At 38.1% G+C, this 15,172-nt stretch overlaps 1 protein-coding gene across 1 annotated transcript in view; it reads left to right on the top strand.

Annotated features, from left to right (window-relative positions):
• The window catches only part of GKAP1 (G kinase anchoring protein 1), a 112,469-nt gene that overhangs the window by 37,255 nt on the left and 60,042 nt on the right, over nucleotides 1–15,172 (top strand). The window contains exons 4-5 of the mRNA XM_007938894.2: nucleotides 820–943; nucleotides 14,024–14,046. Coding sequence (XP_007937085.1) covers nucleotides 820–943; nucleotides 14,024–14,046 — 147 coding nt within the window. The remainder of the gene's footprint in view (nucleotides 1–819; nucleotides 944–14,023; nucleotides 14,047–15,172) is intronic.

Here is a 15,172-nt window from a genome sequence, read left to right as displayed (position 1 = left end):
GTCATGAGACAAAGTATATGTAAACTGCTGTATGGAAAGTGAATTTGCTCTGTAAATCTTCACCCAAACCACAATTAAAAAAAAAAAAAAGTAAAATAAAATTAAAAAAAAAAAGAAAGGAATGATGGTTAACAGCAACTGAATTTTTAAGAGGAAATTTGGGGAGGAGAGGCCAATGAAGGAGACGTAGAAGTATATAAAATACAATGGAACATAGAAATATATGAGAAAATGAAGAGATGCTTTAAAATCATATCTGTTGGATTTGGCAAGTAGGAGGAGTTTAACTTCAGTGTCTAGAATTTGGCACAGCCAGATTTCAGTAGGATGAGAAATTATTTGACAGAGGAAATTGACTAGAAATTATTGTCTTAAGTTTGGTCCTGAGAGGATGTAGAAATAGGTGTTATAGACCAAGGTATAAATTTTTGTTTTTATTAGTGTTGAAGATGCAAAAGATTGAGTATTTAAATAAACAATTAATCTTTAGCCAGCTTAAGGTTTGACTTTTTTGATTGCTGCTTATCCTTAAAAACAGAACTTTAAGAAACATACCAAAACCAAACCCACTGCTGTTGAGTGGGACCTGACTCATAGCGACCCCTCCTTGGGTTTCCGAGGCAGTATCACTGTGGAAGTAGATTGCCCAGCCTTCCTTCTGAGTAGTGGCTGGTGGGTTTGAACTGCCAGGCTTCTGGTTAGCAGTCAAATGCCTTAGGCACTACACCACCAGACCTCCCTTAAGAAACATATTACCTGTTAATTATTGATATTACAAGTGTAACTCAAGCTTAATTATTGTTTGGTAATTCCTTCTAGGAGTATGAAAATTCTGAATATGCTTCATCTCAGTCAAAGGGAATGAATAAAAAAGAGAAGAGAAAGAATCATCAGGGAAAAGACAAACCTCTCACAGTATCACTAAAAGATTTTCAATCTGAAGGTAATATATGTATGAAATGTATTAGGCTAGACAAACTGTCTTTGACAAGTCTTTATATTTGCTCTATAATTAAGTTGTAAGTAACTTTTCTAATGTTTAAAAATTTGTAAAAATAGTTTTGTTGATGTGTTAATTGTTAAGTGCCATCGAGTCAGCTCCGACTCATAGCGACCCCTCCTTGGGTTTCTGAGGCAGTATCACTACAGAAGTAGGATTGCCCAACCTTCCTTCCGAGGAGTGGCTGGTGGGTTTGAACTGCCAGCCTTCTGGTTAGCAGTCAGGTGCCTTAGGCATTATGTGTTAATTAGAATATAAAAATATAAACTTGTTTAGAAATAAGCTAAACCCATTTAAGGGTTAAAGTAATTTTAAATCAGTAATTAAAAGCCCAAATCAGTTCAGTAAGAGTTTATCTTTTTGTGTTGTGAGTTTGTCCCTTTTCTAAAGCTCATTGAAAGTAAAAAATGACATTTGTAGTTTTTGAGTTATCTTTGAAATGCATTATTTTTCTTATACATGGAGTGATTTTGTTTACTCAAGGCCATGGATAGTATCTTCAGTTTTCATCTGTTGTTGGTCAAACAATTATTATTACTTGAAAAAACATCTTAGAAAATTAAAATAGAAATTTTAGAGTAAAACTTATTACTAGATAACTATTTATAATATAATTTGTATTTTTTATTGAAGATAGAAGACAGAAGTTATACCGTTGTCTTAGTTATCTAGTGCTGGTGTAACAGAAATACCACAAGTGGGTGGTGTTAACAAATAGAAATTTATTTTCTCACAGTTGAGAAGTCTAGATATCTGAATATTGGGTACCAGTTCTAGGATAAGACTTTGCTCTTTCGCTCTGGAAGAAGCTTCTAGCTCTGCTTGCTAGCTTGTCCTAATCATTTTTATAGCACACAAAAAAATCTCTTTTATATCTCAAAAGATATTAACTCAAAATACACAATATAATAATCCTACCTCATTAACAAAATAAAGACAGCTCATTCCCACATGCTATTATAACCACAGGCATAGAGATTAGGGTTTGCAACACATTTTGTGGGGATATAATTCAGTCCATAACAACTATCCACTAAACTTTTGAAAACAGACCACAGTATGTTATTAATGTTATTTTGAAAGCATGTTATTTTTAATGTGGGAAATGGTAAAAACTGTAAACCTTCATTTTTTAATATGATAACCACTATTCACATGTGAAAATTTAAATATAAATTAATTAAAATCAGCTGAAATAAAAAATTTAATTTCTCAGTTACATTAGCCATATTTCAGGTGCTCAGTACCCATATATTACTAGTGGCTTCCATGTTGAACAGTAGATAATAGAGCATTACCATTATTACACATAGATGAACAGCACTCCATCTATATCATCAGAATAAATGCTGACCGAATGAACAGCTGTTTGTTTGTTGATGAGGTAATGTATTTGGTTCCTATGAATTTAGCCTTAAAATACTGGGCACGTGTTCTATGAGAATTAACAATCAATACAACATAATGATCTCAAATAAAAAAACCTAAATACTTTATTGTTTTCAGAAACATACTTTTCTGTGAAATGAGGAATAAATTTAGGGTTATATTGCTTTCCTTTGAAGGTTAAGAAATTTTCTCTTATAATCTCCCTCTCTCATTAAGTTGTTTTTGCTTTGAGTTTAAAAAGACCTATACATATTAAAGGGAGCTCTGGTAGCATAGTGGCTAAGGCACTTGACTGCTAACCAGAAGGCTGGCGGTTCAAACCCACCAGCCACTCCTCGGAAGAAAGATGGGGCAATCTACTTCCGTAGTGATACTGCCTCGGAAACCCAAGGAGGGGTCGCTATGAGTCGGGGAGACTCGACGGCAAAACAACAACAACAACAACATGCATATTAAAATCTTCAAGGTCGATAAGGAAAAATTGATGTAAGAAACGTATTTCATTAAAGACTAGTCAGAAATAAGCATGAAAAGAATGCTTTTTAAAACTGTTTTCTATATTTTGATTTATTAAGTACTATGTAAATTCATTAAGTCAGTCCTGATGTGTAGTAGTCAGAGCGTTCAGCTACAAACCAGTAGGTGGGGGGTTTGATCCCACTAGTTCCTGTGCAGGAGAAAGATGGGAAGTCTGCTTCTATAAAGATTTACAGTCTTGGAAATGCTGTGGGGCAGTTCTGTCCTGTAGAATTGCTGTGAATTGATACCTACTCGATCGGTGGTAGTGGATTTGGGTTTTTGGCAACGTAATTTCATTAGTTGCAGTGAGAAACACATCAGTGTCACACTGTTAAAGGAAAGTTGTGCAACTTATGATTTTGATACTATTTTCAGTCTTTAAGAGTGGAAAATTTTTGCTGTACATAAGAAATATTAGATATCCTGTTCATCTCCAAATTAAATAAGAACAGTTACCCCCTGTTTGTACTTTAGGTCATCTTTGGATATATGTTGATTCCCTTATATATTTCCTGTTTTTCATCCTACTCTCAGTAATACTTCTCAAGAAATGATTATTAAGCTTAGTAAATGCTTACTAAGTCAGTGATTTGTCTAGATACATTTATTACAGGTTCTTTTTTTGTATTCTATAAATTTGTACCAGTTTTTTAAAATTTTATGGTATTATCAAATCACTATTATACGTATACTTAAATGTAAAGGACAGAAGTTATTATTTTACCTTTGATTTCATTCCACAAGCCGATGGTCTGAACATTTTTTTGTAGTTACTAGTATTTGGTGATTTGGATTTGGGCATATTTTTCCCCCCTTTAACCTGCCTTCTCCCCCAAAAATTATGGAAATAAAAAATCTAAATTATATGTATTTTAGTTATCTCTTGCTGCTATAATAGAAATACCTTAAGTGTATGGGTTTAACAAACATCAATTTACTTTCTTACAGTTTATTTTAAATTTTTATTGTGATTTGGGTGAACGTTTGCAGAGCAAATTCATTTTCCATACAGTAGCTCATACACTTTGTCTCATGACATTGACTGCAGTCTCCCACAGTGCAACAGCCTTCCTCCCCACAGCTGCTGCTTCCCTATGTCCTTCCCTCCCATGCACTCCTATCCCCCCCCCAGGCTGTCTCCCTGTGCATACATAGCCCGTCTGTTCTCCCATGATTGATCTCTCCAAGGAGTGTATCTACCTAATGTAAATGTTCAGCTCATATGGCTCTCTTTTGTTTGTATGGAAGCCACGGGAATGGGTTCATTTCCAGATCTGAAGGGCAGCTAGGGGCCATATTCTCAGGGGTTCCACCAGGCTCTATCAAACCCCCAAATCTGGCTTCCTCCCCGCTTTTTTGTTTTATGATTTTGAGTTTTGTTCCACATTGTTCTCCCGCTCTATGCACGATCTCCTACCTAGATCCCCCTCTGAGTTGTTGACCGTGGTAGCCGGGCACCATCTAGTTCTTCTGGTATCATAGTCATATAGGCTGAGGATCGCATGGTGTACCAGTTCCTTGGACTAATTGTTCCCATGCATCTTTGGTTTTCTTCATTCACCTTTGCTCTGGACAAGGAGAGACCCATTGTTGCATCTAGGTGGCTGCTTCCAAGGTTTTAAGATCCCAGTTGCTACTCGCCAAAGTAGGATGTGGAATAATGTTTTTGTGTAGTATGTTATGCCAGTTGAGCTTGATGTCCCCTGTAACCATGGTCCGAGCCCAGAGGTCCAACTACTAGTCCTCTCAGGGTAGCTGGCTGTGGCCAAGAAGTGCCTACAACTTTGTCCCTTGTCAGCTCTACTATATATATGGGAATTCTTTTTTTTTTTTTTTTTTATTGTGATTTGGTTGAAAGTTTACAGGGCAAATTCATTTTCCATGCAGCAGTTCATACACATTTTGACTCATGATATTAGCTGTAATTTCCCACAGCATTACAACTCTCTTCCCCTTTCCTCCCCATAGTTACCTCTTCCGTGTGTCGTTCCCTCACATGCACTCCTGCCCCCCAAGCTATATCCTTGTACACACCCTGTCTTCTGTTCTACCATAACTGATCTCTCCAAGGAGTGCATCTACCTGATGGAAATGTCCAGCCCATATGCCTATCATTTGGCTGGCAACCACAGGAGTGAGTTCAATTCCAGACCTGAAGCTCACTTTGGGGCTATAGTCTCAGGGGTTGAACAAGGCTCTATCAGACCAACAAACCTGCTCCTTTATTTTTCCCCCTTTTTTATGATTTTGAGTTTTGTTCCATGTTGTTCTCCCACTCTATCCAGGATCTCCTATACAGATCACCCTCCGAGTGGTTGAGAGTGGTAGCTGGTCATCAACTAGTTCTTCTGGTCTCATGGTCATACAGGCTGAGGATCACATGGTCTACCACTCCTTTGGACTAAATTGTTTCCATGCATCTTTTGTTTTCTTCATTCTTCTTTGCTCTGCATGAAGAGAGACCCATCGCTGCATCTAGATGGCTGCTTGGAAGCTTTTAAGATCCTAGTCACTATACACCAAAGTAGGATGTGGGACAATTTTTTGTGTGTAGTATATTCTGCCAATGAGCTTGATGTCCCCTGTGACCATGGTACTGGGCCCACAGGTCCAACTACTCACTCCCTCTGGGTAGCTGGCTGTGGCCCAGAAGTCACCATAACATTGCCCCTTGTCAGTTGTACTATATATATGGGAATTCTTTTTTTTTTTCTTTTTAAAATGCATTTTGTTGAAATATAATTTATGTACAGTGAAATACACAAAACTAAAGTGACACAGTTCAATGCATTTTTTTTTTTTTTTTCAGTGTTCCCTTCCCTCCCCTCCCACTCCTGGCAACCAACAAAGAAAGTTTCCTTTCATATATAGACCTTTCCTTGACCCTCCACAACAATGAACTAATATATATTTGTCCTTCTGTGATTGACTTATTTCACTCAGCATAATGTCCTGCAAGTTTATCCATATTATGCAGTGTTTTGCAGACTCTGCATTATCTTTAGTGCTGCATAGCATTCCATTATGTGTATGTACCATAGTTTGGTCATCCATTCTTCTGCTATAAATCTTAGAGATAAGTCCTTTGCCAGATACGTAATTATTGGCAAATATGAATTTGTTGCTGTCATTTTTGTTACATGCTTTTTCATGGTGTTGATTTCTTTGTTCTGAATAATTTTCTATGCTGAGCTCATTTTGTTTGTAAATCATGTTAACTCTTCCTTCATTGCTATTGTTTTAGTATTTGCTGAATATTTATGCCTCTTTTTTGATGTGAAGGTTTATAATTTTTCTTTGAGGTTACCTTGTGATTTATAGTTTTCTTCCCAAGTTTAAAACAATCCATTCTGTCTTATAGTTGTCTTGACTTTCCTACCATCTAGAAGTTCTGTAATGACACAGTTTTTTCTCTCTTTTTGTTTTGTAGTTGTCCTCATTTGTCAATTGATGTCTCTGATTTCCTGTTTACAATCTTGTAGGCTCATTTACTTTGGATACTTCCATAGCTGGGTTGGTTTCTGTGTGTTAATGGTCAGTTGTTGTTGGCTGTTGTTGCTTCTCTGTCCAAAGGGCTCCCTTTAACATCTTTTGTAAGGTTAGTCTGGTTTTAACAAATTCCCTTAATTTCTGCCTATTTGGAAATGTCCTAATTTCACCATCATATATCAGGGACAATTTTGCTGGGTACATAATTCTTGGTTGGAAATTTTTCTCCTTCAGAGTTTTATATATACCATCCCATTGTCTTCTCACCTGCATGGTTTCTGCCAAAAAAATCCAGCTTAGTCTTATTGGTTGCCCCTTGTAGGTAATGTTTTGTTTTTCCCATGCTGCTCTCATGATTCTTTCTTTGTCCTTGGTTTTTGTAAGTTTGATGATGATATGTCTGGTTGATTTTCTTTTGGGGTCTAACCTATTTGGGGTTTGTTGGACTTCCTGAATGGATATATTCTCATCTTTCATCATACCAGGAAAATTCTCTTTTCAACAAATCTTCAAGAGTTTTCTCTGTGGTTTTGTCTCTTCCTGTTCTGGAATTCCAGTTACACGTAGATTATTCTTTTGATGGTATCCCACGTGAACCTTAGGCTTTCTTCATTTTGTTTTGGTCTTTTTTCTGATTTATCACTTTCCAAAAATTCTGTTTCCCATTGATTCAGTTCTGCTCCTTTGCCCATTAAATGTCTTATCTATTTCCGAAAATTTAGTATTAATCTTCTGGATTTCTGTGTGTAGATTTTGTATCATTTCTAATTTTTCATTTATTTTGTCATTTTATTCTTGTATTGTCTTTTGAAATTGTTCTAGGGTTTTCTCTATGTTTTCCTCAGTTTAGTCAGTGTTTTCCTTGATCTGTCTCTCAATTTGTTGAAGATACCTAAATATAATTCTTTTGAATTCCTTATCAGGGAGTTCCAGTCCTGCATCTTCCTCAGGGATGTGTTTTGGGTCTATATCCTGGTCCCTTGTTTCTCCTGCTTTATCTTGCTTCTTTGTGTGGACTGTGATGCTCTGTTGTTTCTGAGGCATTGTGATGTTTTTGTGTTTTTATTTAATTGGTGATTGTATGTTGGAGTGACTTGCCCACGATTTTTGTTTTCTTTGTACGTTACCTACGTAAACAGCGTACTGTGCTCCTCTATTTGCTAGTTGACAGCACTTATACACTCACCACCTGTCTCCTTTCCTGTTGTCAGCCTTTCGTGTGGTCATGTTGACCTTGGCAGACAGAGCCTATTCATAGATCCCTGAAATCCAAATGAGAATGCTGTCCCTTTAAAATCCAAAATGGTTGCCACTTGTAAAGATTCAAAATGGCTGCGCCCTCGGTCACTTTTAAGTATCCAAAATGGCCACCGCTTGTAAAGATTGAAAATGTCTGTACCCTCGGTCACTTTAAATATCCAAAATGGACACTGCTAGTAAACATTCAAAACAACTGTGCCCACAGTCACTTTAAATATCCAAAATGGACACTGCTTGTAAACCACTTTTAAGTATCCAAAATGGCTGCCGCTTGTAAACAATCAAAAATGGCTGTGCCCTCTGAACAGCGGAAAGTCAGCAGCTCCGGTTATCTCCCTCCTTGCTGTTTACCTTCCTAGTCATAGGCACTAGTGCAGTTGTCCCTGTAGCCCATGGTGACCAGGGCTGATCTTTATATCAGTTCTGAGGTCCCACCACCACTTGGAAATATTGAGGCTGTTGGTCCCGTCAGAGTAGCTGAAGTCCGCAGCTCCGACTGTCTCTGTACTCACTGTTTTCCACTAGTTGGTGCTTAATCCACTTCTGTATAGTTCTTTCAAAGCTCAGGGCTCCAGGATTTTCTTCTGTATCTCTGTCAATTGGTTTTTCTTTTCTTTGTTGTAGAGGGTATGTGTCACTTGTCTGCCTATTCCTTCATCTTACTGGAAGTCTATATCTATTTTCTTACAGTTTAGGAAGCTAGAAGTCTGAATTCAGGACACTGGCTTTAGGGGAATGCCTTCTCTCTCTGTTGGCTATGAAGGAAGGTCCTTGTCTCCTTTCAGTATCTATGACCCATTGTTCCTTGAAGATCTCTATATGTCTTGACATCAGTCTTCCTCTAGATCTGAGAGGTTCTCAGTGCAAGGACTCTGCTTCCAAAGGATGCTCTCCACTCCTGGTTCTTGTTTCTTGGTAGTAAGAGGTCCTTCCTCTTCTGCTTGCTTCTCTTTTCTTTTATCTTTTGTATATAAGTTAGTACCTTCCTCAGGTCATAATGCACTCAAAATACGACTAGGGAAGAGCTGCTTACTCTGATTAGATGTGACCTTGATGGAGTAAATCTTTCAGAATCTCCATTTGCTGATGTGGCACTACTCAAAATGAGAGGAAACAGCTGCAAACATCCATTAATAATCAGAACATGGAATGTATGAAGTATGAATCTAGGAAAATTGGAAGTTGTCAAAAATGAAATAAAACGTGTAAAGATCAATATCTTGTGCATTAATAATCTGAAATATACTGGTTTTGGCCATTTTGAATCAGACAACCCTGTGATTTACTATGCCAGGAGTGACAAATTGAAGAGGAGAGGCGTGGCATTCATCATCACAAAGAATGTTTCAAGATCTGTCCTGAATTTCAGTGCTGTCAGTGATGGGATAATATCCATATATCTACAAATAAGACCAGTTAATACTACTGTTATTCAAATTTACACACCAACCACCAAAGTCAAAGATGAGGAAATTGAAGATTTTTACCAACTTCTACAGTTTGAAATTGACCAAACATGCAATCAAGTTGTGTTGATTATCATTGGTAACTGGAATGCAAAAGTTGGAAACAAAGAATTATTACCTGTAGTTGGAACATATGGCCTTGGTGATAGAAATAACAGTGGAGATCACATGATAGAATTTTGCAGGACCAGTGACACATTGAAAATACCTTTTTTTCAACAACACAAACAGAGGCTGTATATGTAGACTTCGCCAGATGGAGAACACAGGAATCAGATTGACTATATTTGTGGCAAGAGGTGATGGAGAAGCTCAATATCTTCAGCCAAAATATGGCCAGCAGCTGATTGTGGAACAAACCATCAGCTGCTCATATGCAAGTTCAACTTGAAGACAATTAAAACAAGTCCATGAGAGCCAAAATATGATCTTGAATATATCCCTCCTGAATTTAGAGACCATCTAAAGAATAGATTGATGCATTGTGCACCAATGACAGAAAACCAGAGGAATTGTGGGATGACATCAAGAACATCATATGTGAAGAAAGCAAAACGTCACTAAGAAGACCAAAATGGATGTCAGAAGGACTCTGAAACTTGCCCTTGAATGACGAGTAGCTAAAGCAAATGGAAGATAAAAGAGCTGAGCAGAAGATTTCAAAGAGCAGTTTGAGAAGACAGAGTCAGTTATAATGAAGTGTGCAAAGACCTGGAGTTAGAATACCAAAAGGGAAGAACACATTCAATATTGCTCAAGCTGAAAGAGCTGAGGAAAAAATTTAAGCCTCGAGTTGCAATATTGAAAGATTCTATGGGCAGAATATTGAACGATGCAGGAAACATCAAAAGCAGATGAAAGGAATACACAGAGTCACTGTACTGAAAAGAAGTGGTCAGTGTTCATCCATTTTAGAAGGTGGCATATCATCAAGAACCAATGGTATTGAAAGAAGAAGTTGAGGCTGCATTGAAGGAATTGGTGAAAAATAAGGCTCCAGGAATTGACAGAATACACATTGAAATGTTTCAACAAACAGATGCCCTGCTGGAGGCACTCACTCAGGTATGTCAAGAGATTTGAAAGATAGCTACCTGGCCAACTGACTGGAAGAGATCCATATTTGTACCCATTCCAAAGAAAGGTGATTCTACAGAATGCGAAAATTATCGAACAGTATCATTAATATTGCATGCAAGTAAAATCTTACAAATGATAATTCAAAAACGGCTGTAGTGGTATATTGACAGAGAACTTCCAGAACTGCAAGCTGGATTCAGAAGAGGACATGGAATGCGGGATATCATTGATGATGTTAGATGGATTTTGGATGAGAGCAAAGAATACTAGAAAGGTGTTTACTTATGTTTTTTTGAGTATGCAAAAGCATTTGATTGTGTGGATCATAGCAAATTATGGATAACATTGAGAAGGATGGGAATTCCCAAACACTTAATTGTACTCATGAGGAACCTGTACATAGATCAGGAGGCTGTCATTTGAACAGAACAAGGAGATACTGCATGGTTTAAAATCAAGAAGGAAGTGCATCAGGGTTGTATTCTTTCACCATACTAATTCAACTTGTATGCAGAGCAAATAATCTGAGAAGCTGGGTTACATGAAGAAGAACGTGGCATCAGGATTGGAGGTAGACTCATTAATAACTTGTGATATGCAGATGACACAACCTTGCTTGCTGAAAGTGAGAATGACTTGGAACACTTACTGATGAAGATTGAAGACTACATTCTGCAGTATGGATTACAGCTCAATATAAAGAAAAAAATCCTCACAACTAGATCAATAAGCAGCATCATGATAAATGGAGAAAAGATTGAAGTTGTCAGAGACTTCATATTACTTGATTCTACAATCAACACCACTGGAAGCAGCAGTCAGGACCTCGGACAACATGTTGCATTGGGCAGATCTGCTGCAAAAGACCTCTTTCAAATGCTGAAGAGCGAAGATGTCTCCTTGAACACTAAGGTGTGCCTAACCCAAGCCATAGTATTTTCATTCACCTCTTAAACATGTTAGAACTGGATGATGAATAAGGAAAACCAAAGAAGAGTTGATGCTTTTGAGTTGTGGTGTTGGAGAAGAATGCTACGAGTACCATGGACTGCTAAAAGAACTAATAAATCTACCTTGGAAGAAGTGCAGCTGGAATGCTCATTGGAAGTGAGAATGGGCAAACTTTGTCTCGCCTACTTTGGTCATGTGGTCAGAAGGAACCATTGCCTGGAGAAGGATATCATGCTTGGTAAAGTGGAGGGTCAACGAAAAAGGGGAAGGCCCTCAACAAATGGATTGCCACAGTTGCTACAGTGATGGGCTCAGGTATGACAAGGATTGTGAAGATGGCACAGGACTGGGCAGTCTTTCATTCTGTTGTACATAAGGTGGCTGAGTCAGAGATGAGATAACTCGAGGGTACCCAGCAACAACAACAATAGAACATGATGCAGGCCACACCCTAGACACACTCACCTTATATTGGATTAGAAGTTTGCAGAGTAAGGGTGTTGCACCCTACCCTAATCCTCTTACAGCTGATTGGTTGATCACATCAGATCACAACATGGGAGATGATTGCATTATTGCATACTGCCAGACCACTGAGAATCATGGCCTAGCCAGGTTGACATGTATTTTGGGGGGATACAATTCAATGCATGACATTCTACCCTTTGGCCCCCAAAATTCACATCCCTGCTACATACAAAACATTTGTATTCCATCATGTTATCCCAGAAGTATTAAATCAACTCCAAGTTCAGTATGTTGGGGCAAAATTCTTCTTCATTTGTGAATCTAGTATACAAGTTAACTGCTACCAAAATACAGTAGTGGAACAGGTACGAGGTACACATTTCCATTACAAATAGGAGAAATAGTAGACATCAAGCAAATCTAATACACAACAGGACAGTTTCTCTGAAACTATCTGGACAGCAGTCCTACTCTCCAGACTCTGGGCACTGGCCATGCTCTTCAGATTCTGGGAGACCTGAGTCCTGGGCTTCAGCTCTGTCTTCCAGGCCTACTGGGATAGCAACTCTGTTCCCTTGGCTTTGAGCAGCCCCATTCTCCTGTTCTATATGAGTGGAGACTCTACCTCCTTGATGCCCGCAGGCCACATTTTTCTGCCTGATGGACATGGCAACCCCATCCCTTTAGCTTTGTTCAGTAAATACAGTCCTACTCCCTGGCACTCAGAGTGGCAACCCCACACTCTGGAATCAAGTTGGTAAAGATTGGACTCTTTGAAACCTAGAAGTCTGTGGCCCCACCTTTTGAAACCCCAGCAACCATGACCTCACCCTTTGAGACCCCAGAGATCATGGCCTACCCTTTGAGAACGAAGCAGCTTTGGTTCTCTGGCTTCCTGTCTCTTTAGCTTCTGCTTCCTAGTTCCTTGGCCTCTCAGCTCTGCAGCCACTCAGGCCTCTTTTAGGCCAACTTGGCCTCTTTCCTGCTTGGACAAGTGTTAGAGAGCTCTTTAGTTTTACTGATTAGTGCCTGGAAGCACTTCAGTTTGCCAGTAGCCCTCAACCCAAAGGTGCTCAGCTCTTGCTCCATGGGTAGGCAAGCCTAGCTCTGCTGACAAGTGCTTTGAGGCACCATACTCCACCAGGGAGCCTCTTACCTGAAAGCACTGAACACTCTCACTCTGTGGGTTAGCTCCTGTGCTGTCTTGTGCCAGTCTCTTGGTTCTGCTGCCACTGTTTCTTGCCATCTCTGCCATCTCCTGTGTTAGAGCTTTCCTCACTTCCTTCTGGGTCCTCCCCAGAATCATCTTTAAGGTCCATAATTCCACCAACAGTCTCTATAAGGCAATCTAGGCTTTTACTATTAGATGCTTTAAAACTCTTTCAGTCTCTACTCATTACCCAGTTCCAAAATCACTTCAGCATTTTAGGTATCTGTTAGAGCAGCACCTCACTTCTTGTACCAAATTCTGTCTCAGTTTAGATCTAGTGATGCTATAACAGAAATATCACAAGTGGAGGGGTTTAACAAACAAATTTATTTGCTCACAGTTTAGGAGGCTAGAAGTCTGAATTCAGGACCTTAGCTCTATGTGAAGGCCTTTTCTCTCTGGTGGCCCTGAAGAAAGGTCCTTGTCTCCTTTTAGTACCTGTGAGCCTGATGTTCCTTGAAGATCTCCATGTGTCTTGGAATCAGTCTTCCCCAGAGTCTAGGAGATTCTCAGCTCAGGGATCCTGGGTCCAAAGGGTACACTCTGCTCCGAGCTCTTTTTTTCTTGGTGGTAATAGGTCCTTCCTCCTGTGCTTGCTTTTCTCTCATTTTATCTCTTGTGTAAGATAGAAAGTAATGCAGACCACATGCCAGAGGAACTCCCCTTACATCATATCAGGCCTATGACCTGAGTAATGGTGTTGCATCCCAACCTTCCAACTGATTAATCCTTAATCCTCTTAGAACTGACTGGCTGATTATATCAGATCAGTCATGGGTGTGATGATATCTTCATTATGTAACTGCCAAAGCACATCATTATATAACTGCCAAACCACTGATAATCATGGCCTAGCCAAATTGATACATATTTTGGGGGACACACATGACAATATGGAATTCAAATGTTTAAAATTTAATAATACCCTTTGATATAGGTGGTATTTACTGAGTTCTTGTCATACTTCAGATATAAGGCCTGGTCCCTAGGCTGAGCAAATAAGTAAGAATTTTAACATCTTATCCCTAGAAAAGAAAATGAGATCTGAGTCCTAGAAAACCCCTAAATGACTTCTAAAAATTTATCATAATTTTGAAGTTATTTTCAATTACTTTAAATTTATTATGTTAAAAACCTTTTTCTTAAATTTTTTTCAATGAAATTTCACCATTTTTTTTTTTTCATTTACAGATCACATTAGTAAAAAGTCTGAGGTAAGTCTTTAACCACCTTTATTCTAGAAAATACTTGATTATAGTAAGAGTAATACTTGTAATGTTTAGCAGTAGTCTTTTTTGACATACAGCCATGGAAAAGATAACCTATAGGTGTGTCTTGAGTGAACCTAATCATGTTTTTGAAGATTATAAGGTATAAAATATAGAAGAATGAAAATATATACATAGGTATAATATTATTTAAGTTTATTTTTCTAAGTTTTTTTGTGAGTGAGAAGATCTGCTACTGTGTGCCAAACTTAAAATTTCAGAGAAAAATAGTGAAACAATCCAAGTGAAGTTAACTATAGTTTTACCCACAATTGAAAACCAAAGGCACTGCCATTGAGTTGGATCCGACTCATAGCAACCCCTCCTTGGGTTTCCGAGGTGATAACACTACAGAAGTAGATAGATTGTCCAGCCTTCCTTCTGAGGAGTGGCTGGTCTGTTTGAACCACTAGCCTTCTGGTTAGCAGTCAGATACCTTAAGCACTACACTACCAGAACTCCTAGTTGTACCCATGGATGAAGTTACATATATCTCTTACCATTCACTATTAGGGAATAGCACAAAGCCTACATACTTTACTGGGTGTTTTTGGTTACTTATGTGTGTTTTTTAGATTCTAGTACAGATTTTACAAACTTGTTAGAATTAGGAAATGATAATACTATAAAATATCCTCTAATATTGAGGAAGTTACAGGCATACCTTGATTTATTGAACTTCACTTTATTGTGGTTCAGATACTGTGTTTTTTACAAATTAAAAATTTGTGGCAACTTTTGTGTCAAGCAAGTCTATCAGCACCATTTTCCCAACATTTTTCACTTGATATTTCTGTCACATTTGGTATTTCTCAGAGTATTTCCAACTTTTTCATAACGCTATCTCGTGCTTAGTTAAGACTACAGTATAGTGTAAACATAACTTTTATATTTACTGGAAGACAAATTTGTGTGACTCACTTTATTGCAGTATTTGCTTTATTGTGGTAGTCATGAACCGAATCTGAAGTCTCTCCAAGATATGTTTGTAGTAATAAAATGGTAGAGTTCTTCTGAATTCTTTAGGTAATAATCCAAAAGTTTCATTATTCTTTTATTTTTATTTATTTTT

Source organism: Orycteropus afer, unplaced genomic scaffold, assembly GCF_000298275.1.
Source record: "Orycteropus afer afer isolate SDZICR_OR568_19922 unplaced genomic scaffold, OryAfe1.0 scaffold00005, whole genome shotgun sequence".
NCBI classification, from domain to species: Eukaryota; Metazoa; Chordata; class Mammalia; order Tubulidentata; family Orycteropodidae; genus Orycteropus; species Orycteropus afer.
The sequence above is the reverse complement of the archived record's forward strand: the minus strand, read 5'-3'. Positions and strand labels throughout refer to the sequence as shown.